The sequence below is a fragment of the Sceloporus occidentalis genome, unplaced genomic scaffold (assembly GCF_023333645.1).
Source record: "Sceloporus occidentalis isolate IW3139 unplaced genomic scaffold, rSceOcc1.0.p SCAF_78, whole genome shotgun sequence".
Taxonomy (NCBI): Eukaryota; Metazoa; Chordata; class Lepidosauria; order Squamata; family Phrynosomatidae; genus Sceloporus; species Sceloporus occidentalis.
The window spans coordinates 2,042,505-2,065,817 of record NW_028317058.1 but is presented as its reverse complement, the minus strand read 5'-3'; the positions used below and the strand labels follow the sequence as shown (position 1 = coordinate 2,065,817).

The window sequence follows — 23,313 nt, the reverse complement described above, 5'->3', positions numbered from 1 at the left end:
AGTATTGCTACATAAATTGACTCAAACTCTAAGGAGAAATAATTACAAGGAGCCACACGGAAACATAGAGCTTTTAAATTGAATAGATTTACAATTTACAATAAAATACATAAACGTGGAGCGGTTTAAGGGACCATATCTCACATGGATGTGCAGATGTTCCTCAGTCCATTTGCATGACTCTTCAATTTATTTAAATGCAAAATATGGGACATATCTAAAATTGCAAACATGTTAATGCCCAACTCGCTTTAGAGGGCAACCACAAAAAAAAATTTTGGTATAAGATTACAGTACTTTATAATAACAATGCTAAAACACGGTGAATTCTGCATCAATAAAACCATAACTAGCTAACCCAGACATTCCTTCTTGCAGCCTCATCAGATCATGGGACGTTCATCACCATGCCAATGTCGCCTTAGTGGAAAAATGGATTTTCATTAAAGTATTTTTTTCCAAGTTACTAATTGCTAAACAATAAAAGCCTACGAGGGAAAATTATAAAACTAATTTTTATTATATTGGTTTTCATGCATTTTAAATTATTGTGCCAAGTGCTAACTTTAGAACAATTGAGAACATTCCAATGTTCATAACATAACTGAGCTTTGCATACAGCGCTGTGAAAAAGTACTTGCCCCTTCCTGATTTCTTCTATTTTGTCACACTTAAATGTTTCAGATCATTAAACTAAATAAATGATTTTGTGTATAGAAGGGGGAAAAAAGTTATTCAACCCTACCTGGCCTTGTGTGAAAAAGTAATTGCCCCCTTAGTTACTAAATCCACCAATTAACTAAACTGTATGTTTATAATTTGGTTCAATTTCACTAGACCCAGCTAGGCATGATTACTGCCAACCCGGCTGAATTTAAGCATCAAATAGAACCTGTCTTGCAAAGTGGAGCAGGCTAAAGGGTGCAAAAAGCAGCACATGATGCCGCGATCTAAAGAAATTCAAGAACAGATGAGAAACAAAGTCATTGACATCTATCAGTCTGAAAAGGGTTAAAAAGCCATTTCTAAGGCTCTAGGACCCCAGTGAACCTCAGTGAGGGCCATTATCTACAAATAGAAAAAAAACGCTCTGAACCTACCCAGGAGTGGCCAGCCCAGGGGTGTACCTAGAGTATATGGCACCCAGGGCAGATCCTATATTATGCCCTCCACACACACACACTATAAAATGTGAAAATATCCACGCTCACGCTCTCTCACCTCTCGCTTTTATGCTCCCTCTCATTGACTCTTACTTGCTCGTTCTCTAACATTGTAATATATAACACCCAATGTATGACGCAGCACCTGACATCAAATATGTGTTAGTTTCCTATCGTATGGTCAGTAATTCAAGTAAAATTAATGAAGTGCCATGTTCCCCATGTAATATGTATAAATCATATATACATATACGTATATGTATTATCTCCATGATTAATGCTTACGCAATGAGTATAAGCAGAGCAGATTGTAAATATTCAATGGTGAACATGAGACGACTAGCTTGTATGTGCAATCATATGTAAATTGGATAAACGGGCTGGTTTGGCTTTCATCTGATGAACATACATCACTCCGGGAGTACTATCAGATGGGATGAATATGCTTCATATAATTAATGCCAGCAGATAAGCCACAGCTGGATCCTATAGCACACGGAGGCCATAGAAAATATCAAGGAGTAAAGAGCAGTATCCTCTCACCTCATTTTTTACAGATTTGCACAATTTTTGTGTTTCAATATTGAAACTATTATTTTTTCAGTAAAAACAGATTTAGGAATATCACCACTTTCAACATTTCCAAGGGCCAAAGAAGGACACTTTTGTTTTAGAGAGTGCGGCTAGAGGAATGGGTAAGGAGAAGAGCTTTACTTGTTCCGGCGCCCCCCCTCACTACCCCCCTCTGCCCCTTCAAACTACCCCCCCCTCTGCCCCTTCAAACTACCCCCCCTCTGCCCCTTCAAACTACCCCCCACTCTGCCCCTTCAAACTACCCCCCCTCTGCCCCTTCAAACTACCCCCCCTCTACCCCTTCAAACTACCCCCCCTCTGCCACTTCAAACTACCCCCCCCTCTGCCCCTTCAAACTACCCCCCCTGCACCTTCAAACTACCCCCCTCTGCCCCTTCAAACTACCCCCCCTCTGCCCCTTCAAACTACCCCCCCTCTGCCCCTTCAAACTACCCCCCCTGCACCTTCAAACTACCCCCCCCTGCACCTTCAAACTACCCCCCTCTGCCCCTTCCTTCAAACTACCCCCCTCGGCCCCTTCCTTCAAACTAACCCCCCCTCTCCCTACTTCTCCTTATCCTAACTTACCTTGAGAAGTCCTGCCGGCATTTCATGAGATGCCGGCACCGCGACGGAGTCACGGAGAGTAAGGGGCGTAGAGCAGTTGCTGAGAACTTCACGAGCAACCGCTCGGCGCCCTTGCCCGGCACATAAGTGAAAACATTGTTGGTTTTTTTGTTGGTTTTTTTTAACTTTATTTAACATCCTCCATGTTAAATAAAGTTAAAAAAACCAACAACAAAAAACAACAACAATGTTTTAATTTAGGTGCCGGGCAGGGGCAGCAGCGGACCCCGCGGCGGCGCCCCCTGGAGTGTGGCGCCCTGTGCGGTCGCACAGGTCGCACACCCCAAAGGCCGGCCCTGACTATTATTTAGGTGATTTAACTTGTTTGCGGTCTTATATCCTCACCAATGTGACTTTTATGGTTGGAAACTCATTCCCAGCAAACATTTTGGGATACGACTAAAAGGGGGACATTGGGAGATGGAAGATGGGCTCCCACAGAAGTACATTGGGAATAGTTTTAGCATTCATGGTAAAATTATTTTGTCGCTGATTTTTTTGTATTATTCTATATTAAAACAATTGTACTTTTCAAACAATATAGTGTATCAGACAGCTGCAAATATGCATTGCCATCAAGAATCATCTGAGTGTGGAACTTGAGTGGGAAAGTCACAAAAAGTTCTGTGTCTGCTTTAGAGGGAGTATCTGGGAACTGCAGTCATAGTTATTGATGTAGTTGCAAAGGCAATATTGTTAGTCTGGTTCCTACAGAGCATCAGGGTGATCTTGTGATCAACCACATATTCTGAGATCTTAGAAAAGTGGGGCAGAAGAATGTGGCTCTCAAACCAGGATGGTAACAACAGAAATCAAGAACGTTTGGGTGGTTTGTTCTCATCTGGGGGTTTAATGAATTTGCCATGTCAACATTCATCTATACTGGAGTGTGCATGCGTCTTGATGTGAGAGAACGTCATGTTTCTGATCACGATTCCTTGACATGAAAGAAAAGAAGGTTCCATGCAATTTGCATACCGGGGACATCCAGGTATATTGGTATCTCCAATGTGGTATCACTTTGTATGCAACAGAAAGTCTGATCATTAATGTGGTAGATTGTAATCTATGCGTATATACACACATCCAAACGAGAAAAATTGCACAGTGCTGTGGAATATGATGGCGCTATATGAATCAATTAATACAAATGATGATTCCATGGGCATTTGTTGAAATGCGACATCTGGCAACCAGACGGCACTATTGCATTGGGGCCAACTATTCCTTGAGGAAAATCTATTCTTCTATTCAGAGCAAAGGGGTCTGTAGCTGATTGTGAAATTACATTGACGTATAGGTAAACTGCAGGTGAAATGTACATTTAATAGTGAATTAGATGAAAAACTCTATGCATTCAGACCAGGTGCACGAAAAAAGGCATTTTTGGCAAGTTGAGTGTGTTCTTAGGAGATAACTACCTTGAAAACTAATAACACAGATAAGAATGGGGATTAGCCAATAAGGAATTTCAACTAATAAATATGCATTTTTTATAGCACAGGGTGTAGCCCCTTATGTATATCACAGTATGCAACTACACAAAGTAATGCAGTGGTTACAATGGGGAATTCAACGTACATACAGTACCAGTGCTTCACACACTTATTATTTATTATTTATATTTATATATACTTATTACAATTATACCAGTAGAGAGATCATTTGTATTATTTCATGATTTGTATACTGCCATCAAATTCGAAGCATTGGCAGCATACTCAAGTGTACGCATGCGTCAGTAGAAGTAGATGGAGGAGAGAAATCTAATTCAACTCCAATTCAAAAAATCCTCCATGTGTTTATTTGTACGACATTGGGCATTGTACTTTTATTTACTTGTGTACTACTTTTTAACAGGTATTTACATTTGCTTATTAGATTCACTGGGGGATTTAAGAGAGTACTTTTCCTGGGGTAAAACTTGCCGAAAACCAGATGGATTGTGTACCATACCAAACACACTAAAAACAGAGACTTGTTTTTAATCCGTTCCAAGTCTCAGGTAGATAAGAAATACAGCTTCCACTAGTCTTACGCTCCAAGCATTAATAGGCTGACCTTTGTTGACCTTTCCAAGTGAAAAACCTAAGTCAGATGTCTTTTTGCCTTGCAAAAATAAACAAAGTAATGTAAAGAAACAGTAACCATTTCAGGAAAGTGGATGGATTTCAGCATCCGACGAATTATTGTTCAAAACAATTTCTAAGAGCTTCCCTGCTGCAGCTGTCCGATCGTCATAACATACGGAATGAAAACAAACCCTGCTTGGATTGTATATAGAAATGCACTAATCTGCAAAACCCCAAAGAGCCAACTCGTCTTCAGGGAAAGCATTATTCCGTCTCGGTATTTTGCCAAAGGTCATACTTACTAAACAAATAAAGAATTCCAACAAGCTGGAGTGCTTTTAAACATCTCTTGAATAAGGTTAAGGTCTGAGTGCTGGCTAGTGCCAACACTGCATGGACACATTCCATTATCTATCTCCATGGACTGAATATTATACAGAAAACCAAAGAGTGCCCAGAAAGCTAATGGACAAACGGAGAACCTAATCACACCTAGAACACATATACAGTATACAAAACTAAGAGATGGCACAGAAATCAGAGATTTCTCATTACATAACCACATAGTATAAGCAAGTCCATTGTATCCACCAACAGTGGTTCGTATTGAGTAAAAGTTTGGCAAGAATCTTACCATGACACAGATATTGTTGAGTAATGGATATGCTGGATGTCAAAGGAGTTAAGCAATACAGCCTTTCAAATCCTTCGAGAAGAAACCATGAAAGCCTGTGGCTGGACCACTGGCCTTATGAACCATTTACAGGTTCTCATTGCCAACCTTCTAGAGTGAATGTTCTAGACTGGATGTTTTATTCTTCTCGTGGGTACTTAAATATGCCTCTGTCTTTAATTGTACAGTCCTGCCATTTACGGCAATTTTATAATAAAGGTCTTGGAACAGGTACCTTCACACTCATTGTCTAAAGTATCAAGCATACTACGAATGGTTGAACATAACATGGCATATTTCAGTACTTACACTATGTTTTTAGATACTATTGATATTACTAAAAGATATTTGGACTCCTACAAAGACATCGATTAACTAAGTGGAGAGTTTGTGGGAAGTTGTGTTTCAGTTTCTTCACTTCATTATACAATATATGAAGAATCGCTGCAGGAAGAGCTTTCCTGGCCCTCTATAAAATATACTTAGATCAGGGACACTTCTTCAGTTTCCTTAAACATTAAACTATGAGTTATATATAGGGCCAACTCAACCCTTCTTGCTGGAAACTGAATTTATCCAAAATTATTCAATTTATGAAAAAAAACTAAATTTAAACCTTTCACAAAGCAGGTTCATAGGCAGATTAAAGTTTCACAGAGCCTTAAACAGGGTTTAGTTTGCATGAACTCTGTACATCTATATTGAATTCAAAGCAAGTTTGGTTCAAAAAGTAAAGGGTCAAAGTAAATATGTATGGGATGATATGACCCACCAGAGTGGCCAGATAGCTTCTGTATAATCCATGTATTTAAATCACTGTTTTAAAGCCCTTTAAATGTCCCTTTTTGAGCACTTAATTATGTTTTGTTAGGTCATATAAGACAAGAGCGTGCTGACTAAGTGTCAGGGAATAAGTTTTCATTGAATGCCTTACCTCCAGCGCATGTTGCTGAGCATTCTGACCATGGAAAGTGAAACCAAGAGAACCCGACTTCATTGTCTCCACTGCCTGTGCGTGTAATGGGGACATTAAATTTATATCGAATGCCCAAGTTCTGTTCCTGAAGAAGAATCTGTTGGATAAATCATAAAACGATTGAAAAAGATTGGGTCATAAAAACAGACATCAAAAAAATGCTTTAGATTTCTGATCCTTTAAGAAAAAAAAAAGACCAACAGACAGATACGTTTCTATAAAAAAGGTAATCTAGTTAACTATGAACACATTTTACAACTGTATTATTCAATTAGTCCCTACTCTACAATTGCTTCATCCATGAAAATTAAATTACCAAGTTAAGTCATTATTTGAAAAAAAAAAATGATTACAACTGTGCCTGCAAAGCCAAAATATCTCAGTCTTTCAGTTCGCTGAAATCTCCAGCAAGACAGAAGTTACGGCTAGCATTCACTGACCATATAAGGTCAATTGTACTACAAACTACGAACATTGGCCTAAAATATTTGTAATGTTTGCTAAGGCAACAGGGATGATTACTGGGGAAAAAAATTAGAATTGTGATGTAGTAATACCTGTAATAAGCCAATATCAGCCTAGGCTGCTGTGATCTATTCTTACAGCAATCACTTGATTCCCTTCCATGACAGTTTCTACCCTCCCCTCCAAACATCCTCATGAAAATTGAAGATCCTCACAAAGAAACTGAGGTCCTTCTTAAAAATACTGAAAGGAAGCCTTTTATTGTGTTAGCTATTTCTTTCTAGAGAATTATTATTTTGTTTTACTGAAGGGATATCATTCTATTTAGATCTTTCGCTGGCCAAAAATTACTTGGCACCCTGGTACTCTCATGCAGCTAATTGTAGGTTCTTTTTCTTAGGTACTTACCACCTTGAACTAAATAACTACAAAGTCCAAGAATGCAAGTAACATATATTGCCTTTCTATCAAATAGCTTCAATAATTAGATTTTTTAAGGAATATTAAAAAAAAAAAAAAAGCAAAAAAAAAAAAACATTTAATCTGGGTTTAAGTCACTAAACCAGTGATAAATTATCCATTAGGCTCACTGGGCATGAGTGGATAGTCTGCCAGTGCTCTGCTACTGGTCGCATACCAGCAACTGTACTGTGCAGGCTACCGTAGCTGGAAGGCGAGCATGCAGCAGGGTCACGTTATGTAAGCACGTCTGACAGGTGCGACAATGTGTGTCCGCGCAGGTCTCCCTAGGGGCCTTGGAGGGTCTTAGTCTGTTACAGCACTAAATGATATGGTATAAATCCGAATAATATCATGTAACTGTGATGTATGGCCTTCCCTACACTTGGAAGAAAAGCATGATTATTTCCTCAACCTTTAGGTTTTCCTCTTACATCGGTTAGTGGATCGTTTATCTTAATTTGCTACATTGCTTTACCATCACTATTAGACTTTCTGTGGTTGGCCCCAACGCTTCCAGAGACTCAGGCTCGTCAGTCGGACGCTTATAGTGAAATGCTGTCCCAACTACATCAAACTTCCTTGGCCAATCTATTGTCCAAGCACCATTGATAAAGTAGTCATCGCCTTCCGATTTCAAAGCTATAGAAGAGAAAAGCAAATAGTGTTACATTGTAGAAGAAAAATGCTTAAGTAATAATCGGTGCAATAAGGGCAAAAGAACAAATGGAAATAATATAACAATATTATATGAGACAAGAAAAAATCCAAAAATCTTGTAGAAGTGATGGAAAAGCCAGGCCATGGTTATATCACAGTAAGCTGACACGGAAATCAAAACCACAGGTCATACTTAAGATCTTTATAGAACAAATTCTATTAAGAAAGGTATCCATCAAGGGGATAAAATATGAATTCTCATGTATAACTGTCTCCCAAGAAATAAACAATGAAGGAATTGCACCACCATATCCATTTTTTCACTTGGGTACCTGAACGAATGTAATAACACAGCACTGAATCTAGCCATTACAAAGCCAATGTTTATGTCTGTCTAAACACAGCCATGTTTGCTTTTTAGCGTCCCCCCCCATTCTTGTCATGCCAGCAAAACACATTCCCAAAACCATTTTTAAAGCTTACCTATATAGTTCTTAGAGAGAGCAACTTCTTTAATTTCAATGTGAACTGAACCGCGTGGAATTTGAACAACTTCCATGTAGCCTAGAAGGCAAAGGTTAGCCTGTTATTACCGGCATCTGGAGCTAAAGACAGGAAACCGGTCTTCAATAAATTATTCAATATTGACACACTTTAAAGTCTGCAGAATCCAAAAGGGGTTGCCTGAACCACTGTGTTAAAATCAAACTTCAGAGCTTGAAAAAAAGAGCCCAGGCTTAATGTCAGAAGAAACTATTTTATAACCAAGACTATAGCAGTTGATATTTTACGAGGGATCATAATCACTGGACAGTCATAACGCAGCATTTGTAAAACTGTGAAGAAATCTCTTAGGGATCGGTTCTAGTGCAATCTGGATTATGTGACTAAAATACTACTTACAAAAAGGGGATAGTTAAGCCACGTTTAACTTGTGGGTAAGTGGAATCTTTCTCTTCCTAATTTCATTGTGATCTCATTCATCTATTCTTTCATTCAAGGTCACCTAATTTATTAGACTTCATAAACGGCTTACAGTTGTAAGTGCTTAGATTTCTACTTTTCCTTGTAGACCATTTAAGCATAACTTTTAAGGGAATGGGTGAACACGGGCTGTGCATAAACCCCATCTTGCCCCTTCTGATGGATGCCCACAACTATGTACTGTAGAGTCAAACGTCTCACTTTTATAGATGAGATTAGTGTATGGATTTAGAACTACATTGTAATAAAAAATTATTCCAGGGAAAGAGAGCTATGTAGTGTATGTTGTCAGAACAAAGCATTGGGCTACCTTCTGTCCCCAAATACAGACTGTTACCCTTCTTTGTTGCACGGTCTGCAGAATGCCCTATTCCGGCCCTTTAGTTTTGGCATCTCATTTAATATTTTTTTTAATTTAACACAATTTAAAGCCTTCTGCAGCTGATGGGATGACACTGATACAGTACAGATTGTACAACTATTAAAATGATGTATGGGTGTTACAGCAAAAGATCATCAAAATACAGTTTTCTAAATTTTAATGTGCCTGCAGATTCAATCTTCCAAATGAAGAACAAACGTAATGAAGCGGTATAAATTATGAAAGCAATAAATGTGTGTGTATGATTATGTGACAAAGATTCTCATGGTTCAGAAGTTGAGTGCGACCAAACAGAAAAAAATTCTCTTTACTCGTTTATCACTCAACTTGATAGATTCCCTGCCTCATAATAATTCCACAGTTACTAAATATCCCTGCTAACATCATCCTTCAAATTAGTTAATGAGCAGGGGAGTACGGTTCATTCCAGAAAACACTGACCTTAAAGAATCCTCCCTAACAAAAGGCCAACTGTAATGCTTCTAATCTAAGGCTGATGCCCAGGGTTTACAAATGTGTTCCTGGTAATGGAAGAGTGGCCATCTGATTGGAGAAGGGTATTTGTCAAATAGAATACTTTGATTCCAAGAAACTACGCCATCAGCTTTTCCTTGTATGGAATTCCACATTTGGTAACATGGGTAATTTTCTGCCAGGTCCCGAGGCGGAATTTCTATCCTGACTATATCTAGTGTATGATCGATCAATGATCTTTCTATGTAAGCCTTGTTTGTTGAGCGCTGGTATGTTCAGACCAAGGCTGACCACAAAATATTGACCTTGTTGACATAGGTGCATATTTTCCAACATTTCCAATGGCCAAAAGGGACACTTATTTTAGGGGTGTGTTGGAAACCTTTACGTAACTTTCTTCCTTTTAAGTCAGGCTCTTAGGTTTACTGAATAAAGAAACGTGAAAGGCATATAGGTTGGGTGGCACATTTTAATTCTTAGTAGTGAAGGTATTGTAGTCACAGAAGTGTCAGACTTACATGATGCCAACCTGTCAATGTACTTACCTCCTCTGGGCAACGAATCGTTGAAGAATCCCTCAATCGCTTCGCAAGTGCTTCCATCTCCTCCGCACACTCGACACCTATCTTCTTTGGCATCTGAGCCCAAAATGTTATCACAGCCTACATGCTAACCGGGACAAAATAAATGTAACAGTAAAATGAGCATTAGTGAATGGAACTTTGTAACATAAGTAACTCTTTATGTATCCCGCGTGTCCCTTTTGGTTACATTACCCCTAAAAGTATAAAACTAAAATGCAAAAAAAGGTATAAAAATAAACTCACTGTCTACATGCACAGCAATAGAATTAAAAGTAAAATCTACATTCAAAGCAAATTGCCTTGTGTTTTATCACATTTTTTCCATCATTTTTCTTATATTTAAAGTGTTTAACCAAAATGAATAGTGACAGCCAAATAACTTTTCTAATAGAACATGAGCTTCTGGAACATTTACATAAAGCCAATTACATATATTTGTGTGTGTGTACACAATTACTTTTTCCAAATTGCCCTATGATGATGCTATATGGGCATATATGTAAATATGTTTATGTAATGTTATAAATAATACTTAGTTTTAATTTGGTAAAGTTTGTTTTGTCAATAAATGTCATGCAGCATTGTAGAGCATTGACCACTTTCCTTTATTTATACCTAAAAAAAGACATAACCAAAAACCCATAATAAGCAAAGCATAAAAGGTTTCAAAAACCTCTCTTTTTACAGTGTGATTACTAGAAATATATAATTAGGCAAAACCATCAGAAAACAGAATGCAGAGCGTTTTTCCAATAAGGTACATCTGTTTCTAATGCCTAGACTTGGGTTAATTTATTTGGTGGTGGCTAGTTGCAAAATATACACTGCTGGTTAACATATGCTCATATCCGTGAATTAAATTAAATATGTTGTCAGTAACCTTGCATTCTCCATTAATGCAGATGTCCAGGGAGTCAGCGTTGCATCGAGTTCCATCAATAACAGCGGGGGCTCGCTCAGTGTAAAAATTATAGCCTTCAGCCAAACAGTTTAACGCACATGTTTTAACACCACCTATGATTACAACACAGACACAGACATTAATATTTTATAGACTGCCTGTTGCATCTCAACCCCATGAACGAAGCAAATAGAAGTCATGTATCTTTTAACTCTTTCAGAGACAAGAATGGAACAGTGTGCTTTCATATAAAATGAAGTAGGCGCTTGGCGCCCAATTAGTAAATATGACTTTCAAAGCCTCTGATTGGCTGTTCTTTGGGTTAACTACTTTTCGAAACATATTTGTCAGTCAGACAAATCCCGATGGTGATGGTTAGCTATTTTTCGAACACATCTATTCGCCACACTCATCTACAGTTCTTATATTGTCAGGTTGGCCCTCATGTAGGTTATTGCCCACATCAACAAAAGTACCCATCCACTTCCACTTCACACATTGTTTCGCTTTGCTTACACATTATTACACGCAGGTCTGGAACACTACCCATGCAGAAAAAAGTTACCCATCAAGAGAGAACATTTCACCTGTCTATGGGTCTACATTACCCATCAGGAGATAACATTTTATCTGTTTATGGTTCTACGGGTCTACGTTACCCATCAGGAGATAACATTTTATCTGTTTATGGGTCTATGGGTCTATGTTACTCATCAGGAGAGAACATTTTACTTGTCTACGGGTCTACGTTACTCATCAGGAGAGAACATTTTACTTGTCTACGGGTCTACGTTACTCATCAGGAGAGAACATTTTACTTGTCTACGGGTCTACGTTACTCATCAGGAGAGAACATTTTACTTGTCTACGGGTCTACGTTACTCATCAGGAGAGAACATTTTACCTGTTTATGAGTCTATGGGTCTACGTTACTCATCAGGAGAGAACATTTTACCTGTTTATGAGTCTATGGGTCTACGTTACTCATCAGGAGAGAACATTTTACCTTTCATGGATTTAGGTTACCCATCAGGAAAGAACATTTTACCTGTCTATGGAAAACATTTTCACCCTTGTTGCTGCAAGGGCTAACTTAGATTTCTGTATATGCAGAGAGACTCTTTCATTTATTGGACTAAAAACTGCTTGTTTGGAGTAACCAATGACATGGCTGTTTTTGTTGATAGCCAAAGAGGGGGAGACCGGAGCCGATCCATAGGACTGAGCAAATACTGTTTATTCAAGTGTATATAACATTATAAACCATATCGACCCATGCAATTCTTACGCGAGATTGACATTCTATTAAAAACACGCTACATAAATACATGAAATGTCCTCCATATTTTTATATATATATATATAATATAAATATATAATATTCTACAAAAACAGCAAATACAAGTTTATGTCCTGTCGCTTAATTAAAACTGTTTATTTTTCTTTTGATTATTTCTAATAAGGAACACAAGATATGTGTAAGTAGCTAAAATAGGGTCCCAACAAAAGGTTCCAGAATGTCTGCCCTTCTAATGAATACTAAAGAATGTCTCTGTACCAGCAGCATACCTCCTCCTGACTGTCCACCAATCCTATGGTGTACTCCCTTGTTTTTTGCAAAAAGTGAATAGTAGCATCATTATATATCTGAGGATAATATAGTCTGAAAATGTACCAACTTCTTGTAAAAAAAACCCCAAAAACCAACAACCCAAAAATAGTCCCAATTCACAGATTCCCTGCTTAATTGTGACCTGATCTGTCCCTTTTGAGCCATCTGTTCCACCTCATGTCGCCTCATCTTTAACAGGCAACAGAGACACTAAATCAATCAGTGAGTTTTTATAAAGACAATATGTCTAACCTCAGTCTAGTAGACTAAGAATGTCGCTTATGTAAACTTTACAGCTATCATGTCAAGGCTTAAAACATTTTTAACAGTACAGGCACAGCCGCCTGGTAGCCTTCTAACTCTTACTGTACGACAACTGCCATAGTGTTCAACAAGCAGTTTACACTTCCTCCCAACAATATACAGTAAATTCAATGACAACATTTAACAAATATTAGTTCGGAAAAAAAAGATATGCAGGGTTGGGTTAGACAGGTGGTGGGCAGGTGACTAATAGCCCCTTGGCAGCTTACCAAAGGCTCTAGAAAATATGCCAAAAAAATCTTTATGGGTTATCTGAATTACTTTCAAGTTCTCGGTTGCAAGACCGCTTCAGTGTTTTCTTTAGACATGCTATTATTTTAACCACAAGCACTATATTATCTTTACATGGCGTTCCATATATAATACTGAGGGCATCTGGAATAAGATACGGGGGGGGGTGGGATTCTGCCCATTGCAGGTTGATGGCAACTAGGTCTGTGTAGTGTGCCAGTGGCATATATACAGGGCCGGCGCCACCTATAGGCAAAGTAGGCGCCCGACCTATGGCGCCTTATTGGAGGGGGCACCGCGGTCACTTCATGAGAGTCTCGCGGTCACTATGGGGAGGAGTGGGAGCGAGTGGGGTACAAGTGGGTGTGGCAAACAGGGAGGGACTTGTGGGGGTGGAGCCAGGGGCGACAAAATTATGTTTTGCCTAGGATGGCAAAAATCCTTGCACCAGCAATATAGGTTGCAGGACTGAGGAGAAAGCACTGGAACTATGCAAACAATCACCCTCATAGCAAATGTGTCAGACAAGTAAAGGAGCAGCATTTCTAAATGACACATTCCTGGATAGGTTTCCTTGAAGGGCTGTCCTGTGGGGAATAATCTTGTTGAGTTCTAGTATAACTTGGTTGTATTAGGAGGCCATTTTAATTTCATTTTACATCCGTGTTGACCTTTACTAGCCTGCGCCATGGTTCTCTTGCCCTGCTATGCTGCTATCTAACAATTGTAGAGCACTTCCTCCCTCTTTAAAATTTGTAATTATAAAGAAAATATTGCAGTATTCACATCTCGACATTTTCTGATACAACTTGTCTACATGCATCGTCTTGATTAACTATATTCTCCTATTCACATATACGGCAGTATACCTCCAGTGTAGGGTTTCCAGTTGTAATATTTCCCGCGGAAAGGCATATTATCAAAGTCCGCACATTGCTTTTCTCTGAAGTCTCGGGATCCGGAGGGACAAGGCTAAAACAAAGCAAAACAAGGTTAGATTCTTCTAGCAGTATATTAATTCATCCTGTAAATGACATGTTTTGGGTACAAAAAACACACAATTCTGTGCAAGAATTAATCAAAGAACCATACTTAGCAACTCAAACTGAAGCCTGAATTATCTGCTGATGGCTTGCCAACTTATGTTCTCTTTTGCCGTATGTAAAGCATACTCGAGAGTACAATACATATAACATGTTAATTAATACTATCTCAGAAAGAGCGAGATATGAAACTCACAAAGCTTATCAAGCACTTTTTTTTTGAGGCTGGGAATATCAGAACTATAGTGAACGATTCATTCTGTTAGGACCAAAATAAAAATGAAAAGAAATGTTAAACGTTATTATATGGGAAGAGTTTTTAAACTGGTATCCAGACTAAATTGTATCCTTTGTAATATGGGGCAAGTATTATATAATAGAAGTTATATAAACAGTGCTAAGTGTTACACCAGTTCTTAACAGGTTTAATCTCCAATGCATGTCATGGATCACTTTGCAATTAATCCATCAGGTATCTCCTTATAAACACATAAAAAATAGATGAAGAATCCAGAATATAAACAGAGCTATGAAAGCGCAGTTATAGTCCTGCAGAACCAGCTGTTTTGAACGCTGAACTGAAAAATGCCATTAGCCTCCTGCTAAGGGAATCATTGGATGGCTGTGCAATATAATGAAGCCCATCTGACGAGAGCTAATATACCCATTTATATTCTTTTAACTACCAGCATAAACAATTTTATGAGGAGTGTAAAAGAAAAGAGAATGTTTCATGTCCCACGTTCCCTGCAGAGTCATATGCTCTTTTACCCTCTCCTGGAGGGATATGCCTTCATGGTAATAAAAGGCTTGATTACTTAATTCTTACATAGAATTTCTGGGTGAAAAAATGCCAGAGATAGTCAATAGGTAGTTTTCTTGGTACCTAGAAACTATACCTTCTAAGTAGACATAGGGCCATACTCACTAAGTTGATCAGAGAATACCCCTGAGGTGAAAATATTACACAAAGGGTATTCACTAAAATGTGTGAAGGACCAGCTTGGACCTTCTCTAGTTCCCAATGAAACCTGTTAAATGTTTCAGCAAGTTCTGCAATTACAAGGAAATGCAGGAACATTTACACACTGACAAATTTTGTATTCGCCAAGACCTCTCCCCTGTAGCTTCAACTAAACTCAAGGAATCCTGAAAAAATACACCACAGTCACATTTCTGTTCTTTTGGAATTCTAGCTAGGAATAATGTTTCATAACAGCCATAGAGCTACATATAAGCTATGTCACCTTGACCAAGCATCATGGAATTTGTAGAGCCACGACCATTGACATTTATAAACCTCTTGACTATCTGTTGCTATTACTTATCTGCATTTAAGAATGCTTTATACCTTATTTCTGTGTCCCTCTTTTGATAGATTCCTTAGTTCCAAGAGACGGCACACCTTCCTATTATTATGACGCTAGCTGATACTGTTATCTGCATAGTTAGCATATGATACAGTTTTCATGGAAATGATGACTGTCCAGGAATAAGGTTACCCCAATGTTCTGCTAAACATCTAGGGAACCATAGTTCAGTAGCTGGAAAGCCAAAGACTGGCCACCACTGGTTCTGCTACATGGTCCCATATCCTAACAATTGATAAGGTTAGAGTGTAGACATGTTATTCATAAATGTGGAGGCCACTCAAATGTTCTACTTCCCATCACAAGCTTAAGCTCCAGTATAACCAGCAAGTATACATCTCGATATATAATGGAAACATTTACAACAAGCTCAAAAAATGCCACAACGAGGCACATAATATCTCGGAAAGTCACATTTTAGATGTGTAGCACTAGAAATGTGTTACTGTATGTTGAAGGGTTAAGCCCTGTGGTTTTTTATTTCAGTATAGTCAAACGTCTTATAGGAGGACATGCATGAAAAATCAAACCAGGTTATGCAATCTGTTCTCGTTATCAAACATCCTGCGATAACTTAGATAGCTATGATTTAGTTATTTGAGTTTCAAAGAAACAAGTGCACATGTGTGTTAAATCAGCTTGGCACACCATACACAACAACTCACTTGTTCGTGTAATTAATGGTATTATTATTTTAAACAAGGTTTTAAGTCAACAGGGTGTTGGTAGTGATTAACATCTACTGTATACATGTTTAAAACATTAAAGTTAGTACTTTGAAAATGAAGTACTAACATTGCGTGTTTGATTGTAACACGAAGAACGTCACAGCTGAAGTATGTGTTCCGAATGCCATCTTTTTTTCCCCCTCTATTCTCTGATGGAGATATCGAGTTACAGCAATTACAGTCAGACAGACAATCGCTGAATCAGCAAACTGTGTTTTTCTTTTATTTAATGGATTCTCTTTACTTCTCTTGCTCTGCACAGTTTTACAAAGCTTTATTTAAATCAGCAATCAAAACATTTGTTTAGACGTAACAGGCATTGGTCAAGAGAGCAACATATTGATTCCATTGGCTTGATTTTAACCAGGCTGTAATATCTTAAAAATTATCAAAACCAGCCTACAAATTGTACACAGCTGTGGAACCATAGGTTTTCAAAAGTTCACGTACCATTTTTTTCTACCCTACGTAATTATTGTATATCCAATGAGATCTAAGTTACCCCGTTCACTAAACTACCACCGTGGAGCTGTCTCTGCAACGTGTCATTGGAGCTTGAACCGTGATTCACACCTCTTGTAGACAGACCCCTTGGAAACATTAATTTCCTATAAACTAAATACCCCCACATATAAACAAGCCACAAATAACATGTATGGGTTTATTCACTTAACAGTGAGCTGAAGCAAGATAAAAAACACTTATCAAATCTACTGTTTAGCGAATAAACCTCTTGTATTATTTTTGCTGGTGTTGGTTTAATTTTGTTTTAATAAGTATGATCCCAGTCTTTTTACTTTATTTTTTTACATTTAATTAGTATTTGATGACATACTTCAACAGGGGTACATGTTCCACCTAATTAATCCCCTTATGAAATATGGGGGTGTGTTATATTAGTGCAGAAGCCGAGTTACACTGTAACATTGTGTCTAGCTTTGCACTTTCATTACATGGGTAACTCGTATGCCTCACAGCTTTTAATAACTTCTCTAGATGTATCTGAATGGAACAAGACTGATAAAACAAAGCAACTCCCATGTGTGATGAGTGATCATTTTAAGGCTTCCATGTATATGAGTGTCAAACCGATCTCTATCAGGGACAAGTCTATCAAGACTAGGGTGAACCTTAATTAATCCAGCATTTTCTATTTGGATCTCCTTTAACCAGGACCACTATAATTAAATGCTACGCTGTTTACAGCAGCCACATTGGTACAGTTAAAAGAGCCATCTGGCCACCCTGAAGTATTTAAATATTTCTATAACATCCCTGCTCTTTCATTATGTCTTCAGATCTTTTAGTTTAATCCGATCATGTCATCCTGAAAACCATCCACCATTTTCCTAGCGCTTCGTTAGACTTGCTATAGGTGTCTGCTGTACTGAAGGTGAAGTGTCATACAGTTATCTATAAAATCGCACTCGTACCTCTTACTAACCAACCTAGCATTCTTCTTTCATTTGTCATCATTTTGTGATGTTGTCTACCTACCCCCAAGTGTCCTGGTTTTCAGGCTCACTATTCTGCAGAGCTGCCCTATTGTCCTGCTTTTGTGGGCAGCGATGATCACAGGCTGGTTAGGTAGATCCACTAAACTTCCCTGAGCACCAAGGGATCTGTAAAATCAAAGGAGGTCTGGGCTGTTGCTGGGCTCCATAAGGTAAGCCCTGCACACTTCTGCTCTTAACTCCACTCCATCCCTAAACACAAGTGTCCCGAATTGTTGGAGGTATGCTCATCAGAAATTACTACTCTTAGGTCCCATTCGCCAATTGTCTCTAGCAGTAGAGTTAAAAAAAATCTTGCGTCTTTCATAGACAAACACGAGAACTCCTGAAGACTGGGTTCATCCACCATATGAACACTACAACCTTTAACTTGACTTTCAGGTTAGCAGTTCCCACTGTAGCCTCACAAATAAACTAACAATTTAGAAAAAATGTATATATTATATTATAATACACTATATTTTAGAATGTCATCTATGCTCAGCTTCTCGTGAAAATGAATAGTAGTTGATGCTTAGTAAAAGAAATCAGGGCAATCGCAATAAAAAAAAAAAATCAGATTAGAGAGGATCCTACAGCATTTACAGAGACGTGGCATGCTACTTCAGTAGGCCAATGCAAAGCTTTGCTCTATACCAACATGTGACTTAAAAGAGGGGAATGTAATTTCCATTCTGCCTAACAAAGGGTTAAGAACCCAAGATCTTGCTATATAAGTTGTAATTGCCCATTCCATCTCCTGCTTTATTATTCTAGCCCTGTGTATTGGAATAACATGCCATAATAATGGTGGAAAATAACCGTACCATTCTCACTGATGGGGTAGATTTAATATCCCATATAATATCGCTATAAAGATGATTTACCAAGGCAAACAATGTTATTTATTAAAGAATGTCAACAGCATTACAAGGCCATTGTTTGCTTTTTGGTCTCCAAACTGTAATGATACGTTACTATATTCCTATCGCTATTGTAATATATGACAAATACAATATCCATTCAAATGTTTTCATAATTACAGCGTATTCTCCTTCAGTTTCCTACCACAGCACGTCAAGGCTGTAGGATTTGGAAGGTGAAGCTATTGCAAATTTTGAAAATATGCTAAATACACCAAAGTGCCAAGTCAAGCTTGAATATTTGTGAATTACACCACACGACTTGTAAAAACATTGTGTTCTCTGGGCAGTACGGTGCTGCTTTTGGTATGCGTGACTTTTTTCTTTTGTTAAACTGCTGTAGAGAAAAATGACCACAAAAAAAAATACATTGACCCTTTTGTAATTTCCATTAAATTTCAAAAGTAATTTTAAATCACAAACAGATAACTTCACGTTTCCATGACTTCCATTATATGTTTGTCTTTTATTAATGAAATGTTAAATACTCAATAGGAAAAATAGTAAATGTTGGGTAGCTCATAAAGAAAAAATGCATGACTCTAATGAACATATAAAATATAAAGTATAGAATGTAAGCATACCTATAAATTAATAAAATCTCTGTAAATTTAACCGTAAGAAGTATGGGAGGAAGGGTGTTAAGGCGTATGTTTGTAGGCATCCTTAATAAAATGAGTCTTAAGGGATTTTTTGAAGGGCCGCAGGCAGGGAAAAGATGGCTAGGCCTCATGTACAATAAGGCCTGACACATGCAGAGAGGCACAAGTGAAACCATGTCTCCCTTCAAAATATCTGTACAACCCCGCTTTAAAAAATGGCAATCCTTCATCTACATTTGGTAAGGGTATCAATAAGCATGGTGCCAGAGCCTCTTAAATCAATGATGTGGATGTGATAAAATAATAGCTAATGTATTTTTTTTTGGCAGCCATGAACAAAACAAACCAAAAAAAATGTCATGGATCTCTGGCCAGCACGTTAACTTGCATTTCTTACAAAGTGCTTATTAAAAATGAAACATATGTCAGGTGCTAATTCTGATCCTTAAACCGAGTCCTAGTAGTGGTGAATTCTAGCCATCATTGGTTGTAGGTAATGTTAAGATTCGGCAGGTTTGGCCGAGTTGCTGGAGATGGCTAGGTTACTAAACTAAAAAGAGTTTTTGGGAGAAACTCTGTAGGGCTTGTTGAGAATGATGTCCAAAAACAGCTGCGCCATGTCTAAGCTTGACCTGTATAGACAGAGAAACATCACATAGGGGAGGGGGGCACTCTTTGCCATATGGTTCATGTCAGCAAAACTTTTTCAACTATCATCTGTAGGTCCATACGATAGTAAAAAAAAAAAATAATAATAAAATTCATCAAACTAGGCTAGTGCTTCAAAGTGGTTAGAAGTGTATCAAGTGCTAAAATACTTACATGGGAGACTACAGATAGTAGGCCTGGGTGTTAAATGAAAAGTTAAGAAAGCAGCGGTTAATATCATTTTTCATTTACTTCCAAGACTGCGTTACAGGCTTTCGAAATTAATGAGGATTGCTTCACAAGAATGCATTGTGTTGCACTATTGAACGAGGGAGTGTGGTCTGTAGGAGTGGCACTAAGACAGTTTTCAAAGAAAATGAAGATATTTCAAAGAAGAAACAGGCAAAAGGAAGGTTTATCCTTGCAAGATAAATGAAGTCTGGTAGATATGTTTTTTTTTCATCTACTTTGTTTATGAAAAGCAGAATCAGCAAAGAAAAATACCCTTTAAATTATTAGGGCTGTGATGAATGCTGACAGTGCACAAGAACTCTTCCAAGAAAACAACATGTTAAAGCAACACATTTTTCAAGCACAGGCTGTCAAATTCTCAGCTGGTTAAGGCTAACATTAATCAAGCAGCGTCCTCTGAAACCCCATCTGGTTCTTCGGCCTGTCACAAGCCCTGAGTGCCTCTGCATCAACTACCTCACTCTGCGATACAAGCAGCAACATTTATGGCCATCTGACTTTGGTTCCACAGATTTAAACCATGTGCTCTAATGAGTACTGAGCAGTAAGACCAACTTGAGTGTGAAGGCACACCTTGCAGTGAATTCAGTGATGATTCCATGAAGGACTACAAAACATTCTAACTAGAGAACATGGCTTGCATAGACTGTACGTGGTTGAACTGGTAACCAATCATCGTTTAACAGACGGAATAATCTTCAGAGATATCGCAAATTTTCACAGACTTCATAAAGATAAGGCATTTTACACATTACACATTTGTTTTGACAAAGAACTTTCTCTGCCTGTCCATCTATGACTTTTTTAGGAAGTGGGAGCCCTCCAGTAGTCTAGGAAGTAAATTCAACCATGGTTAAAGGAGCCTGTGGAGGAGCCACCAATAGCGTTAAGGATAACCGAGCTGGTGTGGATTTAAACAGAATGCCTGGCTTGCCAAGAAAGGAGGGGCCAACTCAAATTCTTCCTTTAAATTAGAATTGGTATTTTGGTCCTTGAGCACATCCATATGGTTGTGAGGACTATCTTTATTCAGTGGGTGACTGACGGCTGAGCCTCATATCAGACTATGCCGTGTCTCTGGCCGCACCATCCACCTCTCATATTGCACATCCACAAATGTTAAGGTTTGAGAGAGTTACTGCACCCAAACTGTCTGCGCTAACAGAAATACACAATAACGTGTTTTGTAAAAGGCTAAACCCCAGAACCCCCCCGTGAATCCTGAAAATGCTCCAGTGTGTTCCCATATGTATTGAGGCTAAAAACAATCCAAGAAATTAAAGACCAGACCTCAAGGTCAAAATCAGCTTTGAAAAATCTCAGGAGGAGACTAAGTTTAGGTTGGTGCATCCAAGAAAGCCACTATGCTAACCAGACCGAAACTAGAGTTATGCAAATTATAACAGAATAATAAGCATTTTTAAAGGCTCGCTGAAGTATTGGCATTGATTTTGGAATAAAAATCACAAGTTGTCTATTGAAACTGGTGGAGGGCAGAGCTATTTATTAAAGAGACAGCCTTTGCAAATTTCTGGGATCCATGAAACAAACCATGTCTTACTGCCTGAGAATCCTACTTAACGGCTTATGACAGAGTACCTACAATTGTTATAGGACAGGGGTAGGCAAACTTCGGCACTCCTGATGTTGTGGACTATATCTCCCATAATGCTCTTACCGCCATAATGCTGGCAAAGCATCAAGGGAAATGTAGTTCACAACATCTGGAGTGCCGAAGTTTGCCTACACCTGTAATAGGATGCTGAGAGGGTGGTAGATAAGGGGAACAGCCTCTCCGTAGAAGTAGTAGAGAGTAGTAGTAAGAGAATTTAAGCACGCAGTGGATATAGCATGAACCTATCCTAAATCTAAGATGAGAAATCTGATTAAGGTTTAAGTTTTCACAACAGGGAAAAAGGGCAGAGTAGATGGGCTGAATGGTTTTTATCTGCCAAAACTAATTGGGGATCTCCAAACGATGGCATCTGTGTTTCTACCTGTACCCTGTCACTGAAATAAGAAAATTAAATCTGCCATTCTCCTCTAAACGGAGTGAATTAATCACATATGCCCAATGACGTATGAATTGCTTAATTAAAAAAAAAAGTTGGCATGTATCCTTAAAGGAACAGTAATCTTATTTTCATACAATGTACTTATTAAAAAACAGAACATTTTCGACACCACCAGGAGAAACGGGGATGACACACGTATTACAGCCTAAAAGAGAAAATTTAAACCAGCAAGTGATAGAGGTTATGAAGCATAATGTAAGGTCATGTGCTCCATACTATTCTAGCACTCAGAGGGTTAACCATGAAGATATCTGATGCGGATATCACAGGCCCTGTAATAAGTATAAAACGTTGCAGTTCGGTACAAGCAATGTAGCATTTCACAATTTCTACTTACATCCGTGTTGCATGAGCGGTACCGCTTCCGTTCCCCGAGGCAATACTTTCCTCCACCTGAAGGTCTGTAAAAAGGCACTGTCCTTTATTCTTGTAAACCAATTATTGTAAGGACATGTAAAACAATACCAAAATACCCACTAAAACATACTTATACTTAATTTTCTAACAATATTAGTGTTTTTATATATATTTTATGCTCAAAGTTGGGTTGTGACTTCTATACTAAAACATTTTCACTAAATGGTCTAGAATTCAACTTGTGATATTTTGTGGACATACCTGTTTCTATGTTTCTATATGAAGCATTTATGCATGCATTAAAACTGTACATTTACAAATACATATTCATGCATGCATACATTACTACTGTATTCTTATTTTATCCTCTGCTCCCGAGTTATTGTGAATTGTTTTCACCAATGGCTGGATATTTGGATACAAGTATCAGGATGTCTGCCCTGGTGTTTTCACTACTTTTTTTAAGCTACTTTTCAATAGATGATTAATATAGGTTAAATATTTTCATTTATTTTTTGTCCATAATTCCTTTGCATAAGCTTCTAGCTTCTTATGAGAATATCTGGCTACCGATTCGAGATTAGTACTTTATTTTAGCCATCTTAAAGGAATAAAAAATAAAAAAAACACAGGCCCATCCTAATTAACGATGCACGTATGCA

General features: G+C 38.2%; 1 protein-coding gene across 2 annotated transcripts in view; it reads right to left on the bottom strand.

Moving 5' to 3' along the window:
- The window catches only part of LOC149285512 (A disintegrin and metalloproteinase with thrombospondin motifs 6-like), a 123,574-nt gene that overhangs the window by 11,558 nt on the left and 88,703 nt on the right, over positions 1 to 23,313 (bottom strand). For both annotated transcript variants that reach the window (XM_089495249.1, XM_089495250.1), the window contains exons 13-19: positions 22,632 to 22,695; positions 14,030 to 14,132; positions 10,973 to 11,106; positions 10,054 to 10,177; positions 8,152 to 8,232; positions 7,487 to 7,650; positions 6,043 to 6,181 (exon numbers count right to left, since the gene is read on the bottom strand). In XM_089495249.1, the coding sequence (XP_089351375.1) occupies positions 6,043 to 6,181; positions 7,487 to 7,650; positions 8,152 to 8,232; positions 10,054 to 10,177; positions 10,973 to 11,106; positions 14,030 to 14,132; positions 22,632 to 22,695 (809 nt within the window). The remainder of the gene's footprint in view (positions 1 to 6,042; positions 6,182 to 7,486; positions 7,651 to 8,151; positions 8,233 to 10,053; positions 10,178 to 10,972; positions 11,107 to 14,029; positions 14,133 to 22,631; positions 22,696 to 23,313) is intronic.